The sequence below is a fragment of the Diorhabda carinulata genome, chromosome 4 (assembly GCF_026250575.1).
Source record: "Diorhabda carinulata isolate Delta chromosome 4, icDioCari1.1, whole genome shotgun sequence".
Classification (NCBI taxonomy): Eukaryota; Metazoa; Arthropoda; class Insecta; order Coleoptera; family Chrysomelidae; genus Diorhabda; species Diorhabda carinulata.
Window position 1 is genome coordinate 28095026 of NC_079463.1, and position 19655 is coordinate 28114680.

General features: G+C 31.1%; 1 protein-coding gene across 5 annotated transcripts in view; it reads left to right on the forward strand.

Moving 5' to 3' along the window:
• Positions 1 to 19655, forward strand: part of LOC130893178 (uncharacterized) — a 36853-nt gene that overhangs the window by 6372 nt on the left and 10826 nt on the right. For all 5 annotated transcript variants that reach the window (XM_057799060.1, XM_057799062.1, XM_057799059.1 and 2 more), the window contains 14 exons: positions 223 to 384; positions 2528 to 2632; positions 4516 to 4854; positions 4997 to 5259; positions 5330 to 5480; positions 8058 to 8197; positions 9509 to 9614; positions 10395 to 10644; positions 10772 to 11110; positions 12171 to 12395; positions 13412 to 13476; positions 15827 to 16166; positions 16782 to 17037; positions 18697 to 18871. In XM_057799060.1, coding sequence (XP_057655043.1) covers positions 223 to 384; positions 2528 to 2632; positions 4516 to 4854; positions 4997 to 5259; positions 5330 to 5480; positions 8058 to 8197; positions 9509 to 9614; positions 10395 to 10644; positions 10772 to 11110; positions 12171 to 12395; positions 13412 to 13476; positions 15827 to 16166; positions 16782 to 17037; positions 18697 to 18871 — 2916 coding nt within the window. The remainder of the gene's footprint in view (positions 1 to 222; positions 385 to 2527; positions 2633 to 4515; positions 4855 to 4996; positions 5260 to 5329; positions 5481 to 8057; positions 8198 to 9508; positions 9615 to 10394; positions 10645 to 10771; positions 11111 to 12170; positions 12396 to 13411; positions 13477 to 15826; positions 16167 to 16781; positions 17038 to 18696; positions 18872 to 19655) is intronic.

Sequence of the window (19655 nt, forward strand, 5' to 3'; positions counted from 1 at the left end):
AGTTTCGCTTTTCTGGATTCAAAAAACGAGGGGACCGTGATAATGACGGTAGTTTTCAAGTAAAGAAAAATCTCTTTAACTCAAGGAAGTCATTTAATGTTAATGATATAGTTGAAATAATTCAATAAGTTCAAATGAAACCTGTATTGTTGAAATTTACTGTTTTATATATATATATATATATATATTGATTAATACATTTCTATTTTTTATTTCATTTAGGACGAAAACAAAGAAGAATTGTTAGAAATGAAAGGAACTAAATTGGATCTCTTGTATAAATTTGATACTTTCATGGCTTTAACTGGCGAAAGCAATATACAATCATGGACGAATTTTTCATTATGTAACTTACTCCTTGAAGTTAAAGAATATCTAAAAAACGTAAGTTTTTATTCCTAATAAGTATAATAAGCATATAAAATGGTCAACACCCAAATTTGACTTTGAATTTAAAGCATAAAATTACGATAATTAGACGGCGTGAAAAAATTTGCTTTTTTATTTAGAAGACCGATTAAACGATATTTTTTAAATTCTGTGGTTTAAATTGATGAAATCATTCAAATAAATATATTTATAATTTTTATTAAGAATTAAAAAAATGGGAAAATATTTTATAGTACTTCTACTTTTCTTTTTATGTTCATAAGTTATTTCTCTCAATAAACCTCAAATACCATCATGTTTTCGGTGTATTGGCCTTGATAACTTCATAATGTCCTGATAAAAACGTTCTTTTTGCTCTTCCGACTTCTCTCCCATGTTTTTTTTTAGTATATTTAAATGAGCATGCGGCTTACGTACTTTTAATGACATCCTGCTAGCCTTGGTCGCAATACTAGTACAATTGAAATCTTTCACAAATCTTGTTATATTCCTTCATTGTTTCTTCATAACCTAATCCCCACAAATATAATACAAATAGTGTATTTTGTCGAGTGTGAAGCCATTTTTTAAAGTATGTCTCACTAAACCACCTTTATTTTATTACTTCCTAGTAATAGCTGATCTACTGTACTGTGCACAGTGCTCGCAAAACTACGCATCTGTCCCTAACCAGAGTCTCTAAGGTCACGGCGATAATACGACACAATTATTATTTATAGGTTGTTGGTTATTAACAACCAAAAAGTAAAAGGACATTTTCGAACAATCCATCATCAGGAAACCTTGTATTTGAAGTTGTCGTCAATCTAAACTGAAATAATGAGGTGCCCCATTATGTATGATCCATAAATTCATTCGAGTTTGTATTGGCGCATCATCAAACAGCTTCAAAAACTTATTTTGCAAAAAATACAAATATTTCTGCGAAGCCAAAGTACCCTCAATAAAGTATGACCCTATCAACTATTCCTTCCCAAACTTCACTATATGCTTTGTTTGGATAATATGGACTCTCAGTTTCCCATAAATGCATTTTGTGAGAATTGATGATTTCATTACTGGCAAAACCTGATCTATCCGTAAAAAGAACGCTCGAAATAAAGGTATGGTCTGCTGCAGAAACTACTGACTATACTGAATACACTGTTTACACCACCACTATATCAACACTCACTATTACTGTCTGACGCACGCTTCGATAACCAGGTTATCGTCTTCAGAGACTGAAGGTATATTGTTTACCTTCAGTCTCCATAGTTTAGTAGTCAAGGAATAAATGTGAAGATTCCCACCAAGGAGGATTTTCCGCTCGAATTATTTTCTTGGTAGAAGCTTTATTGGTGGAAAAATACTATAAAACAGGTAAGTCAAGCTATTGGATTTTAGTTTAACTTCAGTCTCTGAAGACTATAACTTGGTTATCGAAACGCGCGTCAGACATTGTAATTGTGAGTGGTGGTGTAAGTTACATTCAACTGTTTCTTGTAACCTGAAATCAATACATTCAAACATTCGTCTGTCTTCCAATGCTCTGTTTGGGAAATGTTCTGACCACTAAACAGTGTGGAGGAAACAATTCATACATTAAATGTATATCTGTATACTTAACAAAAGTAAAGTGTTCCATTGTTTCTTTTAAATTAAAATAATTATTGAGATGTATGACAGTTATTTACCAAAATGATTAGTGTGTATATTCCGGTGATCTCTCTGTGGTTGCCGAAGTATCACAGAGTCCATGATAAGTTGTTCTTTGCATCCTTGGTGATCTCTTCTGTAACCTTTCTGCTCCTTTGCTAAGATGTTTCCTCGACGTGCCTACAACTTCTGTTAGTGATACAAGCTGTAAATATGATATAAAGTGGGTAGGCATGTGATAGGTCTGTACCAAGTGGGATCATGCATCTGGGAGCTCTTTGGAAGCAAATGAGTGGAACCCAGTGCTGAATACTTTGGAATATTATTACTCTGAGAGATATTTATGAACCAACTTCATTGTGTGTCGGCGTGTGAGCGCAATTCTTTCATTATGTTGTCCAAAATCGTCATAAGTATAATTTCCAAAATAATTAAGAAATGTATCAAAGTTTTGTTTTTGTTCATTTAGAAATATTTTTTTTATATATATAATTTTTAGTACCGGATTCAAGACGCCATCATAGTGTACAGTAGATTGGATGACAAAGCTAAATCCTCTTTGAATGAAGAACACGTACGGGATATCTTAGAAATATTTAATAATGTAAGTTTTTAACTGCTTTGAATGAATATACTTCAACTAAAAATGAAGTTGCCTGTGATTGCTTTTCGTCTCCACTCTCTTTGGAATGTAATCCTCAATAATATCTTCCATGCATGATATTGCCCGGCAACTTATCTCTATTATGTTTCTTTTTACCGCCAATATTGTAGTTGTACAATGAGTTTTTATCTTTTTTATTTTATTATTATTATCTCAGCTAATTAAACACAGTATGGTACTAAACATGCTGAGCATCATATCCATTAAAATAATATATAAGTTCACCAGATTTGATAAAAATAAATATGTCAATATCATTAATTAATTAGGAGACTCATGTTCCAAACAAATCAGTATCATGTAATCTGTAACCTGATATTCATCTATTGAATACTCTCGTGAAGTGATATTCGGCCTCAGTTAACGTCTATGTATGTAACTGATACTCAGATGGATTAAACAATTCATATTAAATTAGACGACATGGAATGGCAATACGAAAAACGTGAAAAAACAATAATTCTAGAGGGTGCTGTTGATAACATCTCACATCAATCCGTTAGGGGTTGAAAGAACGAGAAGTGGAAATCTCTATTTTAAAAAAACACCACTATTACTACATGAACTACTACTACACCCATACTGGAGTTACTGGTAGTGGATAAAATTCTTACTATAGGTACTTAGCAGCGCTGTTTCACTGTCCTAGGTTACATCGATGATATGGTAGTGGTAGTAAGGGGCAAGCATAAAGCCATAATCTTTACCAGGATGCAAACGGCCCTAGATACAACTCAAAATTGGTGTGACGAAGAGCAACTCTCAGTCAACTCCTGTAAAACAACACTGGTTCCATTTACAAGAATAAGCAAGGTAATGTGTACCATATCAACTAAGAAGTCTGAAGAACTTCTCGTGATGATATTGTGCAAAATATCTTCTAGATATAGGTGCAGAGTGATTAAAAAGCCAAAACGACTCTCCAAACAATATATAATAAAATGGTTCCATTTACAGAAACAAATAAAACTATCCTCAATATCACTATAATCCAAATGCATAAAAATTGCTATAAACAATAAAAAAAGTTTCAGCAATAATATATTTATTTAAAGTCTTCATGAGAGCACAAGGAATATAAAGCCATTATAAATTGAAAACAACTCAGAGTGGTATATGCTACAGATAAGAACTGGAATTTATCTTTTGTAATCCTGGATGGTTGCAACCCTCAAATGCGGTCTAAGTTGTAGGTTGGTGATTAGGACATGCAGATTAGCTGGTTATAAAAATCATTAGAATCTATAATTCACCTACCATTCAAATAACTGTGCTCACATGGCAACAGCTAATCTAACAAAATTATATTATGGGCTGGCTCTATTTATAATCAAAGAATTTGAAAAAAAAAGCACAATTTTGATTCAAGATTCTGCAATGTCGAATGTCTTTAGTTTCGTACTCACTCACCATCATGTTCTAAAGTTTTAGCGTTGTTGTTGTAGCCACTGGTTTCTGTACAACGCTATCTGCATAATGTTGATCTAAGATGGACAGTAGAGTAGACATTCTACCAATTATTGAAACTCATTTTTGAAATCAACTACTCTATCATAAAATGTACTTGGCTAGCCCTTCTTATATAATTATAATTGATCAATAGAATCGAACTATTTAGAACCAAAGGATGTAAAAAAACCACCTTGATACAAGTTTTCACTGGTCTCTATTTAATGATAAATATTTTATCATTTTGGAAGATGGATATTTATTACAGTTCTTATATTCTTTCTTTGTCACCCTCTTGACTTTTTCGTTTAAATATGGTTGTGTCTTATAATTATATGACAATTATATTTAACAGCAATTATTAAATATTTTAGTTACCTTGGGATTTAGTACAACCGTTTTTGCCAACGTTCATTCCCATTACTATGACATACCTCCCGTCTGCTCTGTTTCTTTTTGTCAATTGGCTGCTAGATAAAATATACCACATGGAAAAACGAGATTCTGTCAATTTTCCCGAAAACAGCATAGTAATGGTAGAAGATATAATGAAAATGATAAATGTACCAAAAAAGAATTGTATTTCATTCCAACGACACTGTATAGCGAATAGAGGCTTTGAAGATCTTTCTGGTATTATTGAAGGTTTGAAAATTCTACGAACATTAAAGAACAAATTTGGAATCTGTGTCAAGTTGAACGAATATTTAGAGGTAGGTATTTTTAATTTGATTCATTAATATTTGGATTCATAGAATGACTTGAAACTCTTTTATAGCCATGGGATATTAATTTCAAATCTCGTCTCTATGTTTATAGCTTTCCATATATTCATTATATTTTTAATACTTGCAGGGTCCGAATGCTCTTACAAGTACTCTAGTACAGTTGTCGATGCCTCCAGATCAATATGAGAATTTTTTGAAAAACTTTTTGTATACTTTCATGTTACAAAATAATATAGATCCAGACACTGTATTCGTAAAAGAGATTAATACCCTCATAGAATTTGGGGAGAGTTGGATAACAGCCATTGAAGTTATCCTAAAACATGTGAGTTGCATAGAAATGAGACTTCTAACTGTGAAAAATATTCTGGAAAAAACGCCAGTTCCATGGTTAGTAATATAAAATGAGTACTTTATGTAATAAAATTTGCTGTTGATTAAGTTGATTGTAATTTATTAGGTGCGATGTTACAAGAAGAATTACACAAAACGTTTTACAATTGAAACATCCATTGGTTATTGAAATAGCAGAAACATTTAATAACGAATCTCGTTTAATAGTTTTGAGGAATAATCGATATGGGATAAGGAAGACGCAGCTTGCAAACGAGGTAAGTTCGTATAAAAATTCTTTAGAAATCAGGTATTAGGGATATCAAACAAACTGAGAAGATATGAAGTAACATATTTACTAATTCTCGGCAATAGGATCATGCTAGAGAGGAAACAAAAAAATTAGTACTGGATTCTTACCTTTTTTGTAAGTCTTTCGCACATTGGAAAACAGATTTATTGCTGCTGGTAATTTAATGACAAACATAAAGACTAGAGATCAAGAATAATAGAAGAATAACACGGACAGACAAATGATGGCAGCCATAGTAGTAAATTGAATACACAAAGATCTCGTGGGAGAAAGATACTGCTCTGCAGCATTCTTAGACATATTTCAATCATTCAATAAGGTTTGGCATTTGGGGCTACTATCTAAACTGAAAAAAAAAATTCTACCCTATGACATATTTGGAAATCCAAAGTCTTACTTGAACAAGAGACACTTTTTAATTTAACACAAAAATGCGTACACGGGAATACGACCAATTCAAGCAGGCGTCCCCCAAGGAAGTATGTTCAGACCTACACCCGATGATAGTACCATATTATCACACGTAGATCCAACGACAGCATCTTACAACTTACAGACTGCACTGAACATTATGCAAAATTTACAAAATAATGTAATGAATGAAAACAAAAGAGAGTAAATCAGTTCATATAACCTTCACAAATAAAGCAGAAAATTATCTTCCTCTGAAATTCAACAATAAACAATTAAATACATCTTGGTATACATCTAGATCGTAAATTAAATTGGCCAAAACATATATTTGTAAAGAAAAAATAATTTGGTCTACAGTTACATAAATTATACTGAATGATTGGCAGAAGATCCTAATTATCTAAATCCAATAGTGTTATTATACAAAGTAATGCTTATTCCTCTCTGGACATAGAGTATCCAGTTATGGGGTAAGACAAGCAACCCAAATCTACCCATTTTGGAAAGGTTTCTAAGTAAAGTGCTTTGAATTATAGTGAACGCCAAGTTGTTTGTTCCAAAGATCTAAATATTCCACCAGTAAAGAAGGAGATTAAGAAGTATAGTGAAAATATAGTGTCAAAGTGCATACTAATATGTTCGCCAACCAGCTAATGAAAGATAGTTCAGATATTAGAAGATTATATGGGTATTTTCATTGGGACAATCCCTTTCATTTTTCTTTAAACAGTCATACCAAATACTTATTTTCCTTCACAAGGACAGATTGTGTAATAGATGGAGTTAAAAAAAAAATAAAAACAATCAGAATTAACAATTCTATAGGTTACTTTGTTGACTTGGAGACTACAATGATAATAAAAACCTCGCTTATATCTTGATGAGACTTCTCCAGTGAGAAGATCTTCTCAACACCTCATTTTAGTTTTGTTGGCCAGTATATCTTTTGTCTTGGATTATGGGATTGGCATCTAGTGTTATATTAAATAGAGTTGTTGATAGTCCGTTACATTCAGTCATCATCATTCTGGTGACCTCTATTAATGGTTTTGGAAACTGTAGATTTGACAATTCTTTTAATCTCTTTTTAGACTGTCGAAAGCTTGTTTGAAGTGTATAAATAGAATGTGGATATTTATATTTTGATATTTCTATAATTTGATTTAAATTATGAATAACTATTGTTGATCTCCAGGAACAAAATCATTGAAATTCTCAAAATGAGTTTCCGTATACTCTTTATATATCTTGTGTTAACGATGGAAGTAAAAATTTTGTAGGGTGACGGGTCTGTAATTAGAGCACATTTTTGGGATTCCTTTTTAGAATATTGGCCATATTGCTCCACTCTTCCATCCGCCTGGCATTTGTTTGTTTTTCCAGGCTAACTCTATTGACTAGTGTAGTCTATTCAGTAGTTTTATTTTACCATCTCGTTGATGATCTCATCTGGTCCTCTTTCATATTTTAGTTTCAATTTTTTAATGGTATCCTCTGCTTCATTGAGCAGTGCTTGTCTTTTTCCTCTACTCCGTCTGTAAAAACCCCCTATTGTGTTCAAATCATTTTCTCAGAATATATTTTAAAATGTTGTTCCATCGCCCTGATATCTGCCTTCACTGTAGCTTTTTTTATTTTGATGTTTATTCAATTCATATTTTTTTGTATTGTTTCTATTGTTCTATATTTCTCATGATCTTCCATTTTTTTGTCGCTAGCCATATTACTCTTACCATTTTTGTTCACGTATAGCTTTTTCACAGTCTTCATGTTGTTTTTTATTTGTAGTGTTAGTATTTCCTGTCTCCAAAATACTTTTCGATTATATTTTGCCAATTCACGTTCATGTTTGTTTCTTCAGAGTTTAACTTTAAAAGTCTATCCATCTTATTAATGAATTCCTCTGTAATTCTTTTTTAAAATTCGAAAGTTGTTTCCCTTGGAACTAACTCTGATCGCATATCGATTTCCTCACAATCTTAATAATTTATGCATTATAACTATAGATAGTGTGTAATATTTTGTTATCTTGATTGACAAAATTTTTGTTCATTTGACGTATATTTATATATGGTTACGTATCAGTTTCAAATTTTAATGGATTTTAATTTCAATGGATTGATTGTAGTTCGGAAATGTTATTCATCGAATAATTTATGTCAACAAACAACAACGACAAATGATTGAAGATATCTATCAATTATGTCAATCCGACAAGGAACGATGTCAAGCCAGTGTGATTTTGTTACAACATTTGATATCAAACGGGTAAGTTATCTCGACTAATTTTTTATTCAGTCACTGGTTCTATAATGAACACACAATTTACACTACCACACACCAACGCTCACAATTACACTGTCTGGTGCCCGTTAAAATAACCAAGTTATCGTCTTGAGAGGGTGAAGGTAAACTGAAATTAAACAGTTTACCAGACATTGTAATTGTGAGTGTTGGTGTAGTGGTGGTGTAAACAGTGTGTTCAGTATGAATATCACCAATGGTTCCTGAAATTCCAACTTAACTGGTTCTATATTTTGTTTATTACTAATCAAAAGGTACAATTCCATAATCTAATGTTCTACTATAATATATTAAGGTCTTTTGCAAGGATAAGTTTTATTTAACCATTTTGTAAATGTACAACGTTCAATGCAGCTGAAATTCATCTAATTCATTCAAATGCAAATTTATCAGTTATTTATCACTTGGATATCTATAAGGTTAGAGAATTAATCGGAAAGTTCATGCAAAGACAATAATTTTATTAAAGCAGATGGCAAAAAAATCATTTTCCTCTAATAGTAACTACGGACCTCAAAAGAAAATTATAAAGTACCCAGATGTATTGCATTGAGTAGTGAAATTCAAATTTGCATGAATATGGCAATCAAAAATGATAAAAGATGTCAATAAACCAAGGATATCCTGGATTACTAAAGGAATTATAAAATCATGCAATAATAAGGATAATCTATATAAATTATGGAAAAATATACAACAGCCTAAAACTAGATTTACCATTGATCTTTGCCTGGTTGAAAGAAGCGCACTGAATAAGATAAAAGATATAAGGGTAATAAGAGGGTACAATATAGGAAGTTACCATTTTCTTGTAACATTGACAGTGATGGTAAGGGAGAAACAAAAAAATAAAAATATTTAGGAAAATAACATAGAATGCAAGACTATAAGAATCAATAAGCTAAGAGTAAAGACCTAAAGAAACAATACCAGGAGAAAGCAGATGAAAAAAATAATGGAATCTGGAAGAAGTTTGTAAGACGTTCAGAATTATACTCGGAAATATAGTACTGCACTTTGTATTCTAGTATTTATTTTTATTTCTTCATTTCCTTGGCAATCCATTTTTGTTCCTAAGTATTTCAAGTTGTTAACTTCTTCCAGTGTATCCCTACAGATGCACAAATATAATTTATACCTCCTTTGTTAAACCTGGTTTCAAACTTCATATTTTTATCAATACGAATTGTGATTGAAGATATACTTATAAGATAATTTTGATATTTTATCCAATTGAAAAATATATGCTCAATTATTTTTTCATTTGATTTGAAGTCATTTAGATGAAGCTGGTCTTGTTTTTCATAAATACATACAGAAAGAAGCTTACGAATGTGCTAAAACATTGACTTATTACGCCGAGGCTTTCATTAATGAAAAGGTATTTATAATTTTACCATTATGAGTATTCTCAGCACTATCTTATTTATTCGTAGCCTAATAAAATGGAGATTCAAATTACCATCCCAAATTACCAAAACTTCATTTTTAAATATAAGTTAATGTTAGTGGATATTTGAAAGATTTATGAGTAAAAAATTTTGAATTTAATTTTTTTGTAGGAGTTGGAAAGAAACGACTGAAAGATAACTTGAAAGTTTTTTTTAAAGATTAAAAAGATATGAAAAAAAAAATTTAACCAAAAATGTATAGATTGAAATATGTAAAATTGACTGGAATATATACTGATGTGGGGAGCCGTTTTGGCTTTTCAGCACCTATACCTAGAAGATATTTTGTACAAGACTCTACATCTCATTGTTCTGCTTCCAAAATACGTAGACTCCTCACATACGAAGCTATTTTTCTGGGGTTGTTGTGTCCCACTTTCCACGGTATTAGTACTACTCCTTCGAGGTGCCTCCCAAGCCCAATGTGATTTTGTACAATCAATTTTAATTTCTTATGTTTTAAGCCATTTTTAAAGATTAAAGATAGAAACAACAAAGTATGGGGGCTTGTTCAAGTTAGCCCAAACTGCTGATAAAAAGAGAATAAAATATATTATATTATATATTTTTAGTTAGTTTTTGGGAGATTGCCTTTTGGATTGTAATTTTAATCCTCATTCTATTAGACTATACTAGTTCAAGTTACTTTTGAAATCACACTCTGATTGCTCACTAATTATCTTAATCTCTAATTTTAATATGTTTTCTAGGATTTCAACTCAAAAACACAGGAAAATTATTACAATATGTTGCCAAAGCTGTACAATATATTGATAGAGTCTACTAAAATGGAATACGAAAAACAAATGTTTCAAGAAGATCACCGTTTATTAAGAGGAGTTTATTATTTTAAAAATGAGCTGCAGTGCCACTTCACTACACATTCTTTTAAGTCGTCTGTTACTAAGAAAGAGAAGTACGAGGAGTTGATTAAAATGTTCGCCGAAAAAATAAATTCCGGTAAAAAAATATGTCGTCACTTAAACAATAATTTTTTTTCCAATTGAGGAAAATTAATTCTATTTTTGACAATTTATATTGTTTATAGTGTTTAGCTTGATTGAATGCAACTTGTAATTCCTTTCAGAATCCTGCAAGTTTTCGGATGTTCTTAAATATTCCGAGAAGGTAGCTTATCATTTATCGAAGGATAAAGACGAAGTTTTGGTTAAATTTTGTGAACAAATTAAAAATTTCGAATTCATTTTGAAAGCAGGAGAACATCTATACGATACTAATGCCGATAGTAAAAATCTTTGCCTCATATCTGGATTGTTTATTCAATTTTTAGGATATAATGGCATTAGTGCATTTGAACCTTCTTTATTAGAAAACACATGCAATCAAACTTTGGCAACGTTCGATAATTTAAAATACGAAGATGATTCTTATAAAAATGATATTTTCATAAATGGCTTGATATTGGGTAAGTAAATTTGAAATATTTTTGAACATTTTCCAAAACTACGATTTCTACCTTTATATCCTATGAATCCTCATTGAAGGATAATCCCGAAGGAATTTTTTTTATTATCATTTCAAATCTAGTTCTATCTGGGGACATACTGTGGTACAATAAGACTTCTCCCCTATTTTATTCTAGATCTATAAACCATCAATGTCTTTATGAAGAAGACTACTTTGTTTCATGTATTTTTTCATATAAAAAGCAAGCCCAAGAATATAAAACATATTACACCTTAGTAGTTTGAGTGGTACATGCCGTACAGAAATGCATGTGGATATTGATCTTGAATTTCTCTATGTTGAAGTAGAATGACGTGATTTGGTAGCCGATTCCACAGGCTTGCATTTCTCCAAAGGAAGGAGTCCCGATAAATTGACATTCTGGACCTTATACATAGCAACTATATATTTGCAGGTTCAGTTTTTTCTTGTTTAACGTGAAGATTATATTCTGTGATTGTGTTCCATTTATTTTTAGTATTTATGTTTTGAGACATTCGTTAAAGTAGTAGTTTCCCGAGTTTATCTCGGAATATAGACTATTAGAATACAAATTTTCCTCGTTCATTTCTAGTGGTCAGGGTGAAAGTAATCAAAATTTATCTAAACCGAGAGGAAGAAATGACCAGAAATCTTCTATCTTTGCTTTATCATAATCACACATTTTACTTTTCGTCGTGATAGTCTATTTCTACAGATAATTAAACATTTAGTATTTATATCGGACTATGCTATTGATTCAGCATTACATATTTAAAATTATTTGCAAAACTTGCTGTTTTATTGTATTAATAATGTTTTATTTAGTAATGACATCTTATTTGCGTCATACTAATCCTTACATATTCCTGATTCGAGTTGTCTGTTATTTAGGAAAAAATTTAGTTCATTGCAGCGTACAGAAAGACTATTTTTATGTAACAACCCTTAATATATGTTATATATACCTGTAGTACACATTTATTTTTATAATTATTTTCATATCATAAATATTTTTATTGTGATATATTATTTTGTAGCCGAAAAAATCTTAACCAAAGCTCGTATGACAGCCACTTATTCAGATATACTAATGGTTGACGAATTGAGTCGCTGGATAAACTGTTGCTACTACCTTACCAGACAAGATAGTACGTTATACGATGAATTGTATAAAAATATATATTGTCCAAAAGCAAACATTCCAAGTAATACTGTATTGGATACTGTGCGAAACTGTTTTGAGGCATTTGTTCTCACGTTGGGTAAGTTAGTAAATTATGAAAAGGTATAGTGACTATTTGGGGGCTTGATACTGCTTTCTTTATTTATTGGTGATATCGGTAAGTAGAAGGTAATTAAAGAAAAATGAACGCAACATATGTCTTGATGAATGTATATTCACCTCATTTTATGATTACAGTAGAATATTTTCGACATATTAGAAGTTATTTAAATAATATTTTTTTCATTTTTTTATGATATCTTGTTTATTAAAATTTGAGAACATTGATCCTAATTTAATTTGAAAGTTCTAGTTTATATTTGGGAAAGTGGGAGGTCATGCACATATAAACCAGTCGTGGGTCACTTAAATCTATCTGATGTTTTTAGAAAAGCCAATCAAGCACCTTGGCTATAACTTTTAAACGTCATTAAGCAAACTGTAAGACTTGAAACGAAGTACCTGCTCATGTCACGCAACCTGCTGCTGACCCTGTATGATCTAAAATTTTACCGTTCCTATTGTGACGAGGCTAGATATGATGTTGTTCCTCCCTCTGTAGCTTTATAATTAAGTAGTTACCAAATATTCTGAATTGTGTTTGAAAAATGTACGAGATTGTTATATAGTTAATTCGTTTAACTATAAACGCAATACACGACAGGAGAGAAGGATATTGACAGGAGTTTAGGATAACGTCAAAATTTCAAATTTTCTTTTTTTGAAATACTTCAATGACAACTACACTATTAATAATGATTCCTTCATTAAGTTGTCTTTGATGGCATGATATATGATATAGGATAACATAAATATTTCCTAAGTAGATCTTTCAGTGATTTTAAAATTATCAGATCCGTTTCTGATGTTCTCTTATTGTTCGAAATTTGAAATAAAATATTTACTAATAAATATTAACAGTATCATGTAATTATGCTCCCTTTAATTAGTCATATACAATATTGTTGCTGAAATTTAAGCTTGAATATACAACAATAACAAATTTGATATTTCATGGGGCGGTAGATGAAAATACAATGTTTTTATTTATTTTAGAGAAAAGAAAGTTTGCTGAATCTGATTACTTCACGTATTTTTCAAAGCCCTCAGAAGCTCAAATGGTAAGTAAAATACCTTATTACTTACTAGTATCTTTATAGCCTTCCACTATTCCTAAATAATGTGGTATAACCACTATTTTCAAAATTGGTAAACAAAATATACTAATCTATTTCTATGGATTAGTAATACTTATTATAATGCATAAAAAATCTAATCGCTTTTCCAAATTAGAGTGTTTTGAACAAGTGAGTTTTATGGATGTTTTTTTTTTTTTTCATTTATTCAAACTATTTAGATGTAAACCTTGGTTTCAAAAACATATATTAACATTGTGTTCCTTACTATCAGAGTAATTAGGGAATCAATCTAACGAATTGTCAAAACGAGCTTTTCCATAAACTTCTCTGGCAGATGTATTTGCTTTGTGAAATCATTTGTTAGTTTTTAGATTTCATTATTTAGAGTTTTACTTCGAAATGCCTTCTTAAAGCGTATTTCATTCGAATCAAATACATGTGGTATAAAACATCTGTAATTAAAAAAATCCAATATGTACCTTCACGTTTTATGTAAATTCTTATTCGTTGACATTATCACTATACATATATATCACAGATCTACCATTCTATTGAGAATTGTAGCCGCTCAAATTGAGCTCTTTTGACCTGTATTTTTGTGGGGCTCAGGCCACATTTAATCTCTAATTATAACTTATCACATATTTTTGAAGCATGGACTATTGTTCTCCATTTATTTCTGTCCTGAATCTGTTTGCTCCAGTCACGTACTCCCAGATTTTGGACAATTTGATCTTCCCATCTAATTTTTGGTCTACCAGGCAATCTTTTTTCGTTTGGTCTCCATTCTGTAATTTTCCTTGCCTACCCTGCCATTTTTCTAGTCTTTTAATGTGTCTGGACCATTACATTCTTTTTGCTTTAACTTTCACAGGCGTCGAAAGATGCTTTCTTGTACATAAAAATAGACTGTAAAACCCAGAAACTATTATAAATTTGCATTTTTTATACTAGTAATTTTTTTATAAATATTTGAAGATTGAAAAACATTAAAATCGAATGATTTTTTAAATTTCTAGAACCACAAATCGAAGGGACTACAATACCTGTTTTTGGTGTATAACTGTGACAACAATTAAGGATCAGCCGATATTATTGATTTGCTAAATGTTTTGTTTGAATACATTTGGTATTTGTATTCATTTGTATTATGTATGTGATAATAGGGTATCATACACACTGCGACCCTTTCTTGCTACGATACTGGGGAAACCAGTGTTTACAGCTGATCTATTAATCCCCCTCCTTTTAAAATATCTAGAATGTGGGATGGCTGTAATAGCCAGAGATCTTCGTATTCTATTTCATACGCTCCTAGGTGTAGGTGTAGTGTTTCACACTTCGATAGTATGTGAAAGTGGAAAGAGGTTTCGTCCTCTCTGCAACAAAGTCTGCGCGCCGTATTATTTGCTAAGTTTAGCGTCTTCAGGTGTTTGTTGAAGCGATAGTGTCCTGATAGGACTATTGTTAGTATTTGTAGATTGTTTTTACTTAGGTTGATACAGGTCCCATGAAGGGTTTTTCTGTCCCCTTCACTCCGGTGTGTCGCATGTAGGGTAACTTTATTTTCTTGCCTAAATCGTTTAATTTTTCTAGGTAATACCAACCAAGTTTTGATTTTATGATATTGGAGCTTAGGGCTCTAATGGCTGCTTGACTATCGGACAAGATAATGGTCTCCTGTTTGCCATAGTTCCTCTCTAGATTGAACTGGTCACATTTTTCAATTGCATAGATTTCTGCTTGAAAAATGCTTAGCGTGTTGTCCAATCTTACAGAGTATTTGGTTCTGAGCCCGTACACTACTATTCCAGTTCTGTCTGTTGTTCGTATACCATTTAATTGAATTTCTGTTCATTTCTTGTATGGTGTTATGATCCCACTACAATTTAGTATTTAGGTAAATTTTTTCGCAAAACTAAACTTTTCGATGCAATATCCTGAGGCATATCCCAGGTTTTGTCGGTTTTTCTTCGGTGATTCCGACTCTGCAAATTCATAAGTGATGTTTTCTTTGCTACGCTTTCCAGTACTATGTGGAGAGATGGAAGATTTAGAATCACTTCTAGTGCAGCTGTTGCGCATAAGCAAACCAGCCTTTGTACTTTTAAGAGATAGTTCCTCGTCGTATTCAAACTAATTCTAATACCCCAAACTTGGGGGGCCTTAGTTACACAGATATACATTAATATATTTTGTTTGAATACATTTGGTATTTGTATTAATTTTTATTATAATAATTACCTTTATTGTGCCTGTTGTACGATATCAATTTCTATAACATGTAATACAAAACTTGAGTAATTTTTAATCGGAACTTTCCACTTTTCAGGCACAACTAGTACTAGAAATCAACAGCCTTCCATCTACAATGGACATATTCTGTAGAGAAGGACAATATCTTACAGCATTCTTTTTATTAAGAACCTTATCAAATTCTTTATATCTACATCCTATTAAAGATCAAAGTATTCTGAAACCATTACATTCTTTAATGTCTACCAAAATTCCTGCACAAATAATATATGCGGTTGTATCCGCCAAATACATCGATTTGGATCTCTTATATAATTTACTATTATCTGCAAGAAAAGAGGCAACAAAGTACCTCTGTCATTATCTCCAAACCTACAAAAGGAATTGTAAAAAGTTCCACGATTTGTCTCTAGTTGGTGAGTATTTGAATGATTTTATTTTGAAGTATACTTAGATATCAAACAACCCAAAACTAATTTATCCAAGTTATTAGTACCGATATTAACCATTAAAATTTGCCTTAAGATTGTATTACATCATTCAATAAGTCGTGTGACTGACACACAGATGGCGCTGCCATTGTCAAATCCATATGAAGTTTATGATCAACTTTCAAAAGACTGTGTAAAATTTTATAACATTCCAATTTCAAATAAAAAAAATACTGTACGAGCTCAGCAATGGCTTCAAAAGTGTTATCAGACTCTGCGCCATCGAAAATAACCGTTTGTAGTTGTACAGACACTGATGATGGTGAACGTTCTGGTCGAGTTGAACATGAGAAATCTTTTTGTACGGTAGATCAAAAACAACAACGTGTTAATGATTCAGGGCAGTTTTTGGACATGTTTATATATATAAAATATATATATTAAATATATAAAATCGATTTTTGGCTTAGAAATGTCATTTTCTTAGTCACACGACTTAGTGAGTGATGTGTTATTTTATGTTTAAATTAGCATAAAAAAATGAGAAATTGATTTGATGACTATTTATCTGATAACAATTGTATTAATTCTGTATAACAGGTATACGATTGTCGAATTTTTACAAGGATCCTAAAGGAAGGGACGTTATGGTGAATTCCGTTAAAACATGTAAATGGTGGCGAGCTCTAACGCCGTATCATTCTAAAATGATATATGATGAATTTTTCAAATCAGATGCTGATGCTAGATTAAAATATCTGATAAATCTGGAACTTCTTGGTACTAAAGAGATAAGAAATTATTGTGAGGACTTCAAATTGAATGTTAACCAATATTTTAAGGAGTTTTTAAGAAGGTAAGATCCAATAGAATTCGTTATGCCCTTAATTGAATTATAATAAAATGTACTAATTTGTCTTAGTCCTAGAGTTTCTCTCAGAAAATCCTAAATGTTTTTCTTCGCAGACCACTTTGAAAATATTATTAGTTTCAGTAGATCCCTTGCTCATATATACCTGCCATATTTTCGAATTTCATCAGATCAAATCTTTTAATCGAAATTTCTCCCGTGAACAGCTGGGGGTTCCCGAACCACTTTGGGAATTACTTGTTTATTTCATAATTTTTCTTCCATATGCTGTGAAATGATAAAAAAATAATCAAGACCCTTAAAACGTTGTTGCAGTAATTATGATTATAGAATTTGTCAACTGAATTTTCACCCTAATGTTCATTAAATCGTGATTAGCTATTACAAAAATTGTTAAGTTTAAATGTTTAAATTTCTGCAACTTTCGGTATATTTATACTGAACCCACTGTTTATGCGTTTATGCGTTATACGTGTTTCGATAACCTGGTTACCATGTCCAGAGGCTGAAGGTAAATTGAAAATTTATTAACTAGACCTACCTAACCACATATACTAAATTTTCCCTAACATGCACCAGCGAGAAAAATCAGTTCGCTGTAGTAAAATTTCACAATTTTTCCATAACTAATCAACTATAGAGTTGTGGACTGTAAGGAAAACCCCCTTTGTCCCCATTTAAACGATTTTTGCATTTAACAATTTCAATGCATTCAACAATTTATTGTTCGATAATTTTTTAACAATTTTTCATTATTAATGTTTAGTCCACGATTATGACCCTCAGCGTTCTCGGCAATCCCCGATTTATCTGTCCGTCCATATTTTAAATGAGCTATGTGCTCTTTAAACCGAATATTAACGAACTTTATTTGGTATTTATTTAGTACTTTATCCTTGGGGTTACCCCAACCTTTTCGGTTAATCAACTTAACTACAATTTTCTTATCATAGCTGTTAATAACAGCCACATCCTCAAGAGAAGTATTTGCCTTATAGTATTTTTCAATGTTAAGTGGAAAATTAATTAAACAATGTACCAGAAAATGGAGACTTATGTTGAATACAATGGAAAGAGACAATCTAAATATCCTGCATCAACTTCTAACCTATTCTTATTCTTAATTTCTAACTGTAAACTGTCCATTATTTTCCATTTTGTAAATAAACTTTATAGATAAGAGTTTTAAAATGAAATCAACATTTGCTTTTTCCATATTAAATATAGCGAAAATATCGACCAAATATTAGTATCATATCGTGGGAAAATATTGAAGCTTTTCGTTAATCTGCTTTTCAAAGTGACTCAGGAATAGTTTATCCATAAACGGGGATAGGCAATTACACATTCCTCTTGTTGTTACTAAAATTTTCACAGACATTGTATTGGTGTAGTGGGAAACAGAGTGATCTTCAGACTTTCTGAAGAAAAAAATAATCATACTCGGAAGCGGCTTGTTTCTGTATTTTGGTTCAGATGTTATGCTAAATAATTTCATTTTTCTTTTTTTGAGCTAATATGGATGAAACATTATTTTTATTTGAAAGAATTGTCTTCGGAGTTGGATCTGTTGTACTTTGACTTTAAAGATTATAAAGAAACATATTAAGTGATACTAATTTATTTTTGTTTTTTTTTATTTAGTTCATTGATCAATTGGAAACCCGATTACGAAATACAAATTAGTAATGGTAAGAGACAACTCATAATTAAAAACGATCCTGAATTGTTACATTCGACATGTGAAGATATTATCAAAGAAATTGAAGAAAAAGAAAAAGCTGGAATATTTGTGTCAATGGAAAAAATGATAAAAGAGGTAATTTTGTTTTTTATGACAGTTGTTTGTTCAACAAACTATATTTAGTATCTTAAAGCATTAAAATTTCTCTTTAATAGATTCTATACCAAATAGATTCCAATGTTAGCACTGAAATCAATTAAGAGAATATATTAACTTGAATATATTAACATTTGACCAGACTCCAACGCTTAAAAAATCAACTTTTTGCAACTTGAATTAATGCGACAGTTTGCTTTGGAAACCAATAAAATATTGCAATTATTTCCTACCCAAGACAAATAAGGACACAATCCGTAATGAAACATAGCTGACAAAAAATAACAGATTTATTCACCAAAAATCTAAACGGAAGAGGATAATTGAATATTTAACATAACATATACCTTCTGACATGTACACCAAGAAATAATTTAACTGTACCAAAACTCTAAGCGATTATCTTCATAACTTTTTTGGCACTACTGTTTTGTTTTTAACTAGGCGAATATATCGATTGTTCCTATTTCCTGTAGGGTCTACAACGTCCTTACAAAATAACTTTAAATTAGACTTGTAGTATAAAAGGATTACTGAGGGCATTGATACTTTTCCATACATTCGGCTTCTGAAATTCAAACAACTTGTTAAGAACATGAATCTAGTTTCGAACATAAAAGATTTTGTCATTGTGCCCTTTTCAATCAAGATTTGACACAAACGTTTAAACTTCGCAATAAAAACTAAACTCCAAATTGTATCAATCACACTTAGAATAAAGATATTTCAAACAAGAATGTAATTGAAGTAAATTTCCTCAAGG